Here is a 14,261-nt window from a genome sequence, read left to right on the forward strand (position 1 = left end):
TAATATTTACATGCTAAGTAACTACACATATTAAATTTTTTTAAACATAGCTTTTATTAAATCATATTCATATCAAATTTACATGCTAAACTATGCATATTAAAAATTTTAAATTTGATTTTTATTGAATCATATGCATATTAAATTTACATGTTAAGTGGCTACACATATTAAAATTTTCAAATCTAATTTTATTAAATCATATGCATGTCAATTTTATATACTAAGTAGCTACATATATTAAAAACTTTAAATCTTGTTTTCATTAAATCATATGCATATTAAATTTAAATGCTAAATAACTACACATTAAAATTTTTAAATCTGATTTACATATTTTGATAAGCTATTTAATGAAAGTCATGCTCAAGATCTTGGCGACTTCTCCATTCCTTTTCATGAGATGAATCGTGACTTCATGCGCAATATTCAAAAGAAAGAAATTGCAGAGGCTTTGAAGAAAATGAAATCTAGAAGGGCAGTTGGCCCATATGGTATACCTATCGAGGCTTGGAAATGCTTGGGAGAGAAAGGTTTAGAATGGTTGACAAAACTTTTTAACAAGATTTGGCGGTCAAATAAGATGCCTAATGAGTGGAGGAAGAATACTTTGGGGCCTATAAGGGTGATATACAAGATTGCACAAACTATCGTGGTATAAAACTCATGAGTCATACTATGAAACTTTGGGAGAGGGTGATTGAGTCTAGGTTGAGGAAGGTTGTCATGATATCGGAGAATCAATTTGGTTTTATGCCTGGAAGATCAACTATGGAAGCTATATATTTTCTTAGACAACTTATTGAGAGAAATAGAGAGAGGAACAAAGATTTGCATATGGTTTTTATTGATTTGGAGAAGGCATACGATAGAGTACCTAGGGACGTTATTTGGTGGACAATGATGAAGAAAGGTGTTTCTCTCAAGTACATTAGTATAATTAAGGATATGTATGAAGGAGTAGTAACCAATGTCCGCACTTGTGGAGCGGTGACAACCAATTTTCCTATAACGGTTGGGTTACATCAAGGATCTGCTTTAAGCTCTTTCCTATTTGCTATAGTAATGGATGAGCTTGCGAGATCAATTCAAGAAAATGTGTTGTGGTGTATGTTGTTTGATGATGATATTGTTTTGATTGATGAGTCTAGAGCTGGGGCTAATGCTAAGTTAGAATTATGGAGACAGACATTGGAAGCAAGAGGTTTTAAGTTGAGTAAGAGTAAGACAGAATACATGGAATGTCGGTTTAGTAAGCAACAAAGTAGTGATGGGAGTGTAGTGAAGCTTGGTGAGCAAGAAATACCGGTGGATGATTGTTTCAAATATTTGGGATCTATCATTCAAAAGTATGGAGAAATTGATGGAGATGTAAATCATAGGATAAAGGTTAGGTGGATGAAATGGAAAAGTGCAACTGGAGTGTTGTGCGATCGTAGAATCCCATTGCGGTTGAAGGGGAAGTTTTATAGGACGACTATTAGGCCCACTTTACTATATGGTACGGAATGTTGGGCTGCCAAGAGACATCATATTCAAAAAATGAGTGTAGCTGAGATGCGTATGCTGAGATGGATGTGTGGAAATACAATAAAAGATAAGATTCGGAACGAGGAGATACGTAAGAAGGTAGGCGTTGCACCCATTGAAAATAAGATGAGAGAGAATTGTTTACGGTGGTTTGGACATATTCGGCGAAGGCCTAATGATGCTCCAGTTAGAAGGATGGAGAAATGGGAAAATATATTAGTTAAAAGAGGTCAGGGTAGGCCTAGGAAGACATGGATGGAGGTGATAGGAAAAGATATGAATGCTTTGAACCTAACCGAGGACATGGCATTGGATAGAAATGATTGGAGGAGAATGATTCATGTGGAAGACCCATAATGATTTTCTTTTTTGGTTCATATTGCCGACCCCAAGTTTTGGGATGAAGGAGTAGTTGTTGTTGTGATTTACACATTAAAATTTTCAAATTTGTTTTTATTAAATCATATGCATATCAGATTTACTTGCTAATTAGCTACACATATTAAAAATTTTAAATATGATTTTTATGTGCTAACCTAAGGTTCTTGTAATCTCCAACTGATGGCCTTCAAACCTCTTCCTCCTTGGCAAAAGTTTTGATGACTATTTCTGGCAAATATTTTCAATGAAGTAATTGGAGAAAATTTACACAATTCAATCTTCAATTCAAGCACATTTTAAACTCAGATTTTTCCTGTTATTAGATAATTTAATTTTTAAATCAAACACACTTCAAACTTTATTTAAAAATGAGAATTTTTTTGTTACATGCAAATTTCAAACTTTATTTCAACACAATCACCTGTTATACATACAATTTAATCTCCATTTCAAACTTTTATATAACACAGTCACCTATTATATATATAAATCAATCTTCAATTCAAACATATTTCAAACTTCAATTCAACAACGTGTCATTTGTTATATATACAAATCAATCTTCACTTCAACGAAATATCATATGTTATATACACAGTTCAAAGTTCAATTGAAATGTATTTCAAAATTTAGTTCAACATAGATACATGTTATATATACAATTGAATATGCATTTCAAACACATTTCAAAATTCAATACAATTCAATCACTATTTTAAAAACTTTTAAAACACATAGACATATACAATTCAACATAGTTAAATTGTTAAACAACAATTATATTTCAACTTCATTTATAATAATATACATAACAAAGTTTAATCACTATATGAGAAAAGGATTTTTATTGGCACAAGAATAGCTCTTATTAAAACCTTCATTGATGTAAACTTGTTCGAGAAGCTAGTAATTCAATGTGTGACACTCGAACCCCGAGAGTATTTATGCAGCATTTTTTTTAGTTTTAAAAACCTTGATGAAATATCATTTACTTATGAATCCCAAGATCACAATTGGGATGAGTTTCAACAAATTGACAAAAGTCTTCTCATATAATTTATTCACAAAATGTAAGAGTTTTTTTACATCATATGAATAATATATATATATATATACAAACTTCCATTATAAACAAAAAACCAAAAGTTTTCCCCAAAAGAAAGTCCAAAAGCCCATCCGCCAAGATCCATGAGCTTCTGTTGTCCATCACGCCCTATTCCACCTTTGGTTTTGCCCCTGAAAACATTTTATTAAAAATGTGTGTGTGATAAAAGTTTATCTTCATACAATACTCCACTCACACGACCTTTTGTGAGCATGAGTCACACTCAAGAGAAGAATTCAAAGAATTGACTTGACCCAAACCTGGGTCGATCCACATACCAAAGAGCACACACATGTACATAAGGAACTCAAGAGGAGTCGACTCGACAATCCCAGGAGTCAACATTCATAAATAGGCCTAATATCAATACAAAAAAATTGAGTGGAACCTTCACACACGCGGGTCGACACTTGAAAATACGGAACATTAATTACACAAGAGAAAAGAAGTCAACCCTCCCAACCCAAGGGTTAACTCTCAGAACAAAAAAAAACAGAACTACGGTAAAAAGTAGTTGAGTCCTCCAACATAGGGGTCGACCCTCAAGTGCATTATGCAGCAAACTCACAAACTCATGCCCTGTTGACCTACATGAATGAATATTTTATTTAATTTATGTTGCTTTGTAAAAGATGCTTAACATATACTTTTTATTATGATCCTACTTTATATCAAAAGAGCACCACTCTCTTGGCTCTTGTGAGCATCTTTAACCTATTCACAGGTGTTCATTCAACCATTTTTTTAATCTCTTTTAATCCTTGGAAAAAAACTGAGACACTTGCACCAAAGTTCAGAACCCTCCGTCAAGGTGTTCCTCTCCCTGAAACCCAGAATACATGAACCGCACATTACCAGATTCCCCAACTATCAGTTGTCAATTGATAACATCCTTTAACATGTCCCAAGTTAGACCAATCAATGTCGATGATAATGACTTTCTATTCAATGCATATGTCACTACATTCACCTTACCAGAGTGGTATGAGATGAAAAACTCATAATCTTTTAGAAATTTCAACCATCTCCTTTGTCTCAGATTCAATTATCTATGCGAGAAAAAATACTTGAGACTTTTATGATCTGAGAACACTTTAAAATTCTCTTAATATAGATAATGTTGCCAAATCTTTAAAGCGAAGATGATTGTTGCTAATTCTAAACCGTGTGTAGAATAGTTTCGTTCATGAATCCTCAAATGCCTGAAAGCATACACAATCACTCTTTCATGTTGCATAAAAACATAGTCCAAATGTAATGTCCTCAACTGACCTTAGAAAATTATAGATTTTGTTTTTAAAGCATTTGTGGAAAACACTCAAGGATCCGGGGCATATCACAAATTTATTATACCAAACCACAAACATTTCGTACATTGAATCAACTTGCAGTAATAAATCAACTTCATTAACTAAATGAATCAATAAGTCGATAAGTCTACAATATAAAAATTGACTATATATTCAATCTTGTGCTTTAGTCATAACTCAAACACTAATCACGAGCCTCGCAACCTTCAACCAACCAATCCAAGACATTATTGAGCATCTATGCATATAAAACAATTGTACGAAAATGGGTAAGAATTGAAGTTCTCGTACGAATTCCTCTAGAAATTAAACAATAAAGAAAATAGCATAAATAAATTCATGCATAAATTTTAGAGAAAATCGCAAGCAATACATCATGCATAATTAAATATGCAAAAATGCATGAACTAATACTGAACAGTAAAATATGCATGATTCAATGCACATGCACGAATAATTTATTAAGTTGTTTATCAGAGTTGTTTTTACATGCATGTCCCTATTAAATGCACCCAAGTTTAATTTTTACTTTTTTTTAAACTCGCAGATACTCAAAAGAGGCACAAATTCGCGAAGTTATAGTTAGGTTCTCAGACATAGCTTAACACAATTTGTATTTTATTATTAGGTTTTATACTTGTTCCTCGACCGATATCAGAAATCAACACCATCCATCAAAACATTAAAAAATAACATCTAATGCCAAGATATTAAAGAAATCAACATCAAGTTACGTCACTTTCTTTATATACTAACTATACCTTAGTCAACAACAACCCCCCTAGGCAAAGAGACTAAAATCTCCCTAAAACCATGGTTGAGAGGTGAACCACAACATCGGGTTATGGGACACAATTGCACACGAAGTTTTAGTATCCTCACAGTCCCCCATGAATGTCATCTAGTATTCTCACACTGTGCAAAAGACATCGAGAAAGAGATTAATTACAATAGTTTGGCCCCTTTTACCATTTCAAATTACTTTCAAATTTTTTACATAATAATCGTTTTGCAAATCAATATGTAAAAGCAATTTCGAGCCCTGGCCCTCATAATTTAATAGCATAATTAAATTTGAAAAACCAATAATTTTCATAAATTATTTTGCAATGTATAAATAAAATCAACAATATTTGTGCAACACATGCTCCTGGCCTACAGAGCCCACAATGGTTAATATCTAACCACTTATATATCTCAAAAGTGATTTATGCAAAATTACAAAATTTTAATGAACATGAAAACACACACATTTTCCAAACATATTCACAATGCACATTTAAAACACAAAAAGAATCACATTAAGCCAAGCACATACACAGACGAATAGAATACTTGCAAACTACATCATTCATAATCAATCTCATGCACAACTGCTAGTCAGATTTGTATACATGCTCCATATTATGTACATAATTCAGCTATGCAACAATTTAACTGGACTGGTCAGATTCACGTACATGATCAGATCCATGTACATGTATCGATCCCTTATAGAATATCAAATTCAGGTTAGATTCATGTACATATATCAATCCATTAATAAATACGCAATCCGCGAACCAAATTCATGTACATGAATCAACCAACACCATCACAATCAGAGACTGACCAGAAAAATAAACTACATCAATTGTTTTGATCCATGTGCATGATCAAATTCATCTACATGGATCAACCTATCATATATAAACATCTTCACAACTGGTCAGATCCATGCACAAGATATAAATCATGTACATGGGTAATAGTCTACTGGCTAATCCACGTACATGAGTCGGCCATACCTGAAATACACATGTAAATGATCATAATCATGTACATGGGTTGGTCAAACTGAAATACTTATGCAAACAACAACTGAAAATATCATGATAAAAAATTGAATATTCATATGCATATTTCTAGAATAATAAACTCGGCAAAAATAAAAAAAAAACACAAGTTTGAAATCGACAATTCAGATTCACATGCATGATCATGAATTGAACAAATTAAGAATACATGTACATTTACTTCATCGGCATGATCAGATAATCAACATAACTGTATATATATATATATATATATATATAAAGAGAGAGAGAGAGATGTATGTATATATTCAATATGCATGATCATGGGAAATAAGCAAATCTTACACACCTGCATATGTTCAGCTGCAAGAAAAAAAAATGATGATATGTATATCCATGCATGATTAATAAAATTAACAAATCTGGACATGCATATATGTTTATATATTCATATGCAAGAACATTAAAATCGATAAGTATGAAATACATAAAGATATTCAGATGCATGAATATGAAACTTAACAAACCTGAAATAAATATATATATATATATATATATTCAGTTTTGCTTGAACATGAGAACTCGACAAATCTGAAGTAGATAGTCACATATATATATTCAGATGTATGAACAGGAAAATCCACAATCATGAACAATAATATATATACATACATACATATATATATATATATATATATATATAAAAGTCTTTGAAAATCTAATTTTCCCTTTTAATTTCCCTCTAAACCTATGCCTAAATCAATTTATACATATTCTTTCTCATGCGAAATGAGAGAGAAACTTGTACCTTGAATCAAAGATCGAAAAACTAGAGAAAATCAATGGATGTTTGAATTCTCTTATTCTTCTTTTCTCTTTTCTTTCTTTTTTTTTCTCTCTTTTCTTTATTTTCTAAACCTCTCACATAGTTTTTTTTTCTCACTTTTTTTTTTCTCAACTCTTTCTCTTTCCTTCTCTCTATCTTACTCTCTCTAGATACAAGTTCGGTAGGGAAAACCATAACTCATACCAGGATAATCCTACCGGGTCATTTCTGATGCATCCTCTACTGCAATAATAGGGTTCAATTCTTAGATCTTAAGGATAACCTCACCTCCAAACCTCTTGAGTGATGTGGCGTCCCTTCGAATCTTTGGTTGTTAATAAATACGTGTCACTCACAATTGTACCATAACCGTATGATACAATGAGCAATAGTCCAGAAGGAGTTGGCGGCATAACCGTTCTTTATAGGACATTCAAATGCCACTCGGGCAAACCGATGTGTTCTTCAATAAGGAAAATATGTATCCCAACCCCATCCATTATTCTGAAGCGCGGTTCAACCGTGTGGTCAAGAGACTATTGTTAAGTTTTATTCATATGCATGCATGATTCTGCTCTCGGCATCTACGACCTTCACGAGCATTTCACCTCTTTTGGGTGGACAACCAACTCCAGCATGCTGGCCCTACGAGTCATATTATATAATAATATTTCATATGAGCATGCATATACCACAATCACCTTGGATTGACTTCTCGATGTATGTAGCCGCAACAAACATTGACTTAGTTAAGTTGCAACTACTCTAGCGTATCGACCCTTACGAGTATGGTGCCCTTACAAGCTAAGGTGAAATAAGCTATACCGACAGGGTTTTGAAACCAAGGGCATCATCGTGCCATCCAAACTAGTTCAGGCAAGCATTTTGCCAAACATTTTGACAACACTTCCTCTGCTTGGCGGAAGAAGCGTTATGACTCTTTCTACTCGTAGAAAGTAACTTGTCAAAATTTCAACAACACATCCTCTGTGTGACATAGTACATGCTATAATTTTTCAAAGATCAGTGAGCTTCTTTGAAAAAACTCGACAACACTTCCTTTCTTTGATGGAGGAAACACTACGCTTAACTCGAGGATAGATGTGCACTGTTGTGCATACCTCACATCTATCATGGTTCGTTGGAACCTTAGGACTTAGCTAGGCCATGTGCAAATAAATTAGGCTTTTACGAGAAAAAATATTTTTGTGCAAAGAGTGAAGCCTTTTCAATAGGGGCTTCTTTCATCAATCAGAATCTTGATCGAGGAGCAACATATGAAATCACGTTTGGCGATAAGAGTTGATCCTCATTTGAATGCTTATTTATGCACAACTATGTATAGTATAAGCAGGAGCCTGTGCGATATAGCGATGTGGTGTAAATGAATGCATTTTTAATGTTCGATAGGAAAAACCAAACTAAATAAGTTGCAGAAAGCAAATTCATATATATTTACAAAAAAGTAGGAGTCTTGGCATTATCCGACGCGATGACAATTTTAAATGCATACACAATATATATATATATATATATATATATATATATATATATATGCAAAAATGAGAAGCCTTGACATCGTTTGACGCAGTGAAAATATTAAATTCATAAGCAAATACATATATATGTATATGCGAAAAGTAGGAGCCTTGACATCATTTGACACGATGATAATCTTAAATGCATAAACAAGTATATATATTTTATGGAAAGTAGGAGCCTCGGCACTGTTCGACGCAACGATAATCTTAAATGTATAAGCATTTACATATATACGTATATGTGAAAGGCAAGAACCTTGGCATCGTTCAATGTGACGACAATCTTTAATACATATATATCGAGAATAGTGGAACTTTGGCATTGTTTGGTGCACAAACCTACCCAAGCTATGCGGTCGTGCTCCAACGAGGTGGTTGAGGAACTCTTAGGTCATAGCTCGCACCTCCTTTACGTTCGGTACAGTCACAACTAAGCGTGTCTCTTGCAACTTTCGATAAAATAACGATCTGACGAAGTTTAGACCAAGAACCAGTTTGGACCTAACTTAGGTCCAACCTACCTCAACTAGACTAGGTTAGGTCGGATGGGTTAGACTTAGGAAAGAGAATGGTAGAGGAGGTAAAGCTGTCAGGACCAAGGGGTCTTGTCCCAACTGGGTCTAGACTCACTTCAAGTAGGCTAACTCCAAATCAGATATGTTTGACCTAAGCTAGGACCAAGTCAAGAGATGAGAGGGAAAAGCTAACCTGATAGGTCAAGTGGATCTTGACCAACTGACCTTAGCCTAGGCTAAGGAGGTCCAAGCTCAGTGCAAGTGGGCTAGGTCTAGGATAGAACCAAGAGTGAGGAGAGAGAGAAAAGAGGCTAGAGAGAGTAAAAGTAGAGAGAGGGTTAGATGATTTTTTAAAAGGGGTCTCCTTTTATTTATAGGCAAATTTTATGGATCTTGGATCTACACGGGGTGTGGATTCGATCTAGTCAACTTACTTGATACAAAACCCAAACTTAGTGGTGAAGTAATAAAATGACTTCTACGTCACTATGGAGCCCACCTCATGATTCTATGAGATATTTTTATGGGGTCCAAAGAATATTTTATGTAAGATATTTTTGTGGGGTCCACAGGATATTTTTGTGGGTCCCACGTATTTTTGAAGTCATGTGGATATTTTTCATGGAAAAAATGTGAGTACATCATTTTCTTCATATATACGAAATTAAGCGAGTTGGCTCATTGAAATCTCCTAATTTTGTTCAGAAAGAAAGTTATGGCTCTCTCACTGTTTGAGCATATCTTTGCTGGGATATATATGTTATAAGTATAATTGATTTGTTGAAATTTATTTATTTCGCATTTCGAGTTCATATGACATTTTTACATAAAACAACTCTTAGATTTATTCATAATTTTTACTAAAAAATTGCGGGTCTTACAATTGCACTAGAGTTCAGGATCCTTCGTCAAGGTATCCCTCTCCATGGAACCTAGAATATGGTACCCTTATCCCCTTTTCAAGTCAACACAGTGCACTACTAGGGATACAATAGCAACTCCACCTTCACCTCCACCTCAAGCATCAGAGTCTCGTTCTCCTAATTCCCATAGGTAGGAATGATCCACAATTGACCAACTACCATTACTCTCTTTGCCCTATGGTTGGTGCTAATGCTCGTCCATATTTGACAAACTTGTTCAATCCACATGTTTTAGAGAGAACAAACTAATCTTTTAGTGAAGTTTGTTCTTAATTAATTCATTATTTATAGTATCGTACCCTCAGTGCCTTAGGCCAATGGCCACACAAGCCACAAAATAATTGACATCATTCATATGTCGTAGATTGAGTATGTATTGTACATTCTTAAAATACAAAAAACTAAAATTTTGTACTTGCATAAGTACTATATTTCATATTGCAATATTTACAAATATGAACACAAGCAACACCGTGCATGTGCAAATTACATAGTGCCACACTAACACTATGAACAAAACATTCTTTTCACCATTAATACTGAAAAGAAAAATACATGCATTATACCATGCATGCATGCTCACGTACTCATGCATTTCAACACAAATTGGGTCTGTCATTCGACCACAAACATAATTTCATGGAATGAACCAAAAAATATCATAAACACAAGCCTCCCCAAATCAGAGCTCAAAATAGGAAAAAATTGCATTTTGTTACTCATGAGTCGACTTTCCTAGTCATAAGAGCTCTTTAACATAGTTAATCTTAATAATATGAATCAACTCTTTAAAAACCATTAGTTGACTCAACTAAAAATGAGAACTCTGAGCGTTTATGAGTCCATCTCTCTAAACAATGAATTGACCCTTTGGGAATCAGGGGTCAACCCAACTCCACGAGAGCTGGCTCACTGAAAAGTAGGGGTCAACCCTCAGTTCTTCCCAAGGGCCTGAGCACAGGTCGACTATTGAGTACAAGCGGTTACTCATGTGCTTCAAGGAGCTGAATAGCTTTACCAAAACACCAAATTAATGATTGAAACAATATGCTCACCAATGTTCCAATCCCGTAAACTTTATCCCAACGTTTTATGGTGAGAAATAACAAACCAAATATTCAAAATACACTATTTTTATCCCATGTAAATACCAAAAACATGCTAAAAGCATGCATTACGGGTCATGGAGCATGATGTACATAAAAATCAAGCATATATATTTTCCAAACACCACTTTTCCTAATATGGTTTTTAAAACTATTAGGGGTGGCAATTTCTGACACGACCCGCCAACCCGCCTCTTAGGCGGGTTCGGGTTGGGCTTAAGCCAACCCGTTTAATAAACGGGTCGACCCGCGTAACCCGTTTATTAAACAGGTCGGGTTCGGGTTGGGGGTATGCCAACCCGCCAACCCGTTTAATAAACGGGTTAGGCGGGTGGGTCAACCCGCCAACCCGTCTGCCCGACCCACCAACCCGACCCGTCAACCCGACCCACCAACCTGCCTACCTGCCAACCCGACCCACCAACCTGCCTACCTGCCAACCCGATCCGTCAACCTGCCAACCCGACCCGCCAACCTGACCCGCGAACTTGAAAACCCGTTTACCCGACCCAACCCATTTTTTAAATGGGTTGGCGGGTCGTGTCGGGTTACCCGTTTATTAAACGGGTCGGGTTCGTGTTTGCCACAGCCGACCCGTTTAATAAACAGGTCAGGTTCGGGTTGAGGTATGCTGACCCGCCAACCCGACCCGATTGCCACCCCTAAAAACTATGCATAAGAAAAAACCTTTTGCATACTTTTAAGGGTCACGAGACTAGGCACTGTACCGTTTGGGATTGAGCAAGGACACCTAAAAATATAATCCTTACATGTGGAGGAAAGATGGAAAAGAGATCAAAGAAAAAGAGGGAACGCCTGCCCGGTCGGGTCCGGGCAGGAGTATAAGTTAAGATGATGAATGGGGCCGTCCGCACGGGGGGTTCAGTTGCTAAAACGAGCCGTCCGCACTTACATCGGAGCGTGCGCTGGTTCAGACGGGTCTCTCTCTCTCTCTTCGCTGAGTAACCGAACTTTCACCACTACCATTGGAACGGCGTCTTCCTCTCCCTGTAGAGCAAAGCTTCTTGAACCAGCACCCAACAACAGACGGTACCCCCTCTCTCTCTCTCCTTCTCTTTCTATCTCTATGTGTGCCCTAGATCCATGGCGGAAAGGGTTCCCGTGTTTGTTGAGACTCAATTTCGTCGGAGTTTGTTTTTTTAGGGCTTCCATCGATTCTGCGCGGGTTTTTTTGTCTCAGCTGGGTTGGAGTTTTTTGGGTTCGACTCCTTTCGAGTTCTGCTTCTTGTCTGCGAGTTTCATGGTCTTGGTTCGATTGCTGTGATGTACGTTTCGAGATTCATAAGGTATCGTGTACTTGTGTTTCATACCAAAGAGCCTGAGACTCTGAAGACCCGCCTGAGCCGTCGCCTGTCCTTACCAGCATCGCCATCTCCGCGAAGCTCCGACTGAGCAGTTGCTCTACAGGAGGCAACTCTCTCTCTCTCTCTATATATATATCTACTTATCTATCTATCTCTGTGAACTAGGAGGAAATGGAAAGACAGAAGGGATCACTGGCTGTGGCCAGCGAACCCTCCATCTTGCAGAAGTGGGGGAGAGGAAAGGGGAATTGCCTAAGAGTATGACCGCGATGGGATCACACAACTCGGGTCTTCATTGTGTAGCTTTGCAATTCAAGAGTTTATGTCAATGTTACCTGAGCGAGATGCAATGCACGAAAATGATAGTGGCCGAATTGTCACCTAGTGGGATGTGAGGTCCAGGTTGATATGGACACTGAGTTTTCCACGATCGTTTTTGTGATGCATTGGCAAAACCATTAAGAGCCAATAGTTTGTTCATCGTCTTTCTGTTAGTTTTTCAAGCACGGAGAATGCCTGAAAACTAGTTTGGTACTCCATTCTTAGAGCCATTGCATCTCTCGGCCATGTTCCCCCTAAGAAGGCTAAAAACAACAAAACAAAAGTAATTGGGGCCGCCATTTGAAGAATCTGGTCTTCACCCTCTCTCTATCTCTAAAAAAGAACTCACAACCATCATCAAATAACGATTAACAATACTTGTTAATCATTATTGGTAAGATGTTAATTCTTAATTATACATTTGTGTGTTATTGTTAAATAAATTTTTAGTGTTTCAAAGTGTAAAAATAGTGTATGTTTCTCGTTTTTGTTATTTTTGATTTTCAAAATTTTGCCATTGTTTTATATGTTCCATTTCTATTCAAAATTTACCAAGATTTTTCAGTGATTACATCTTTTTTTTAGAACCTCTCGAGATTTCCCCTTGTGAATAAATTATTGTGAATGAATGCTATTTAATATTTATGTCTATGCTTGTTAATGTCTACACAGAAGGCAGTGGAGTTCACCCCGTCCCATATATGCATGTTTACATGAGGGTGTACCCACCCGGTTAACCTAGTGACTTAGTGGGTCGGCCTCATGATCCGGCCAGCTCAACCAGGTGTGCATGGAAGTCAAAAGTGACATAGCAAGCTGGTCATCCTATTGGGTTGAAAAGGCATTGTGGATTTGGTTCAGTTCAGTTTAATCACAAGGTAATCTGCTGGGACATTTCCACTCAGACTCAAGTTGGATTATTTTATATACATTATGGTGTATATCTTATGCTGGATTTGATATGATCAATTTGTTCCTTTTGTTTCCAAGAGTGAACATGTCTTTTCTTCTATCCTCGTCCTACAAGTTTCCTATGTTATATCAAGTTTTGTGTTTCTAACCTGCTTCTGTCTCAACCTATGGTACAGCCATATCAATGGTTAGTGCTCTGACCTTATGGAGTTGATCCATCTGATTCATCTTCTCTTCCTTTTTGCAGTTTCATCGACAAGTTGGGCCAAATGAAAAATCATCTTGGTTGTGGCTACTGAGAACTTTTGGTGACTTTCTTCCCAAAAGTAAAAGTTCTGGGATTATGTGGACAAATGTTTTTAGAATTGTAATATCCTACTCTTCTCACATGCTTATACATTTCAATTTTTTTTATTTGTTTGTGTTGCTTATTGTTACGTTGATAGTGTTCAACGAGACTGATGAATGCTATATAATTACTATTTTGTAACTTCTTAGAAGTGTTTTATATTTAGTATTGGTATAGTCTCACAGAAACTTGTAAATTTACCAATTTCTTTATTTCTTTTTGTCTCTAGTGCCACATATTTACAATTAGTTGTTATGCGTTTACTAATTTGTTATTCATTGGGTGCATAATGCACAAATTTCATGATAGATCTTACCCTTG

At 36.0% G+C, this 14,261-nt stretch overlaps 1 protein-coding gene across 1 annotated transcript in view; it reads left to right on the top strand.

The window, feature by feature from the left end:
• Window positions 1–11,934: 11,934 nt before the first annotated feature.
• Window positions 11,935–14,261, top strand: part of LOC149822016 (mediator of RNA polymerase II transcription subunit 13-like) — a 126,707-nt gene continuing 124,380 nt past the window's right edge. The window contains exons 1-3 of the mRNA XM_089980094.1: window positions 11,935–12,083; window positions 13,352–13,557; window positions 13,839–13,958. Of these exons, the coding sequence (XP_089836220.1) occupies window positions 13,935–13,958 (24 nt within the window). The 5' untranslated portion in view covers window positions 11,935–12,083; window positions 13,352–13,557; window positions 13,839–13,934. The remainder of the gene's footprint in view (window positions 12,084–13,351; window positions 13,558–13,838; window positions 13,959–14,261) is intronic.

The sequence above is a fragment of the Nuphar pumila genome, chromosome 11 (genome assembly GCF_984573655.1).
Source record: "Nuphar pumila chromosome 11, dmNupPumi1.hap1.1, whole genome shotgun sequence".
Taxonomy (NCBI): domain Eukaryota; kingdom Viridiplantae; phylum Streptophyta; class Magnoliopsida; order Nymphaeales; family Nymphaeaceae; genus Nuphar; species Nuphar pumila.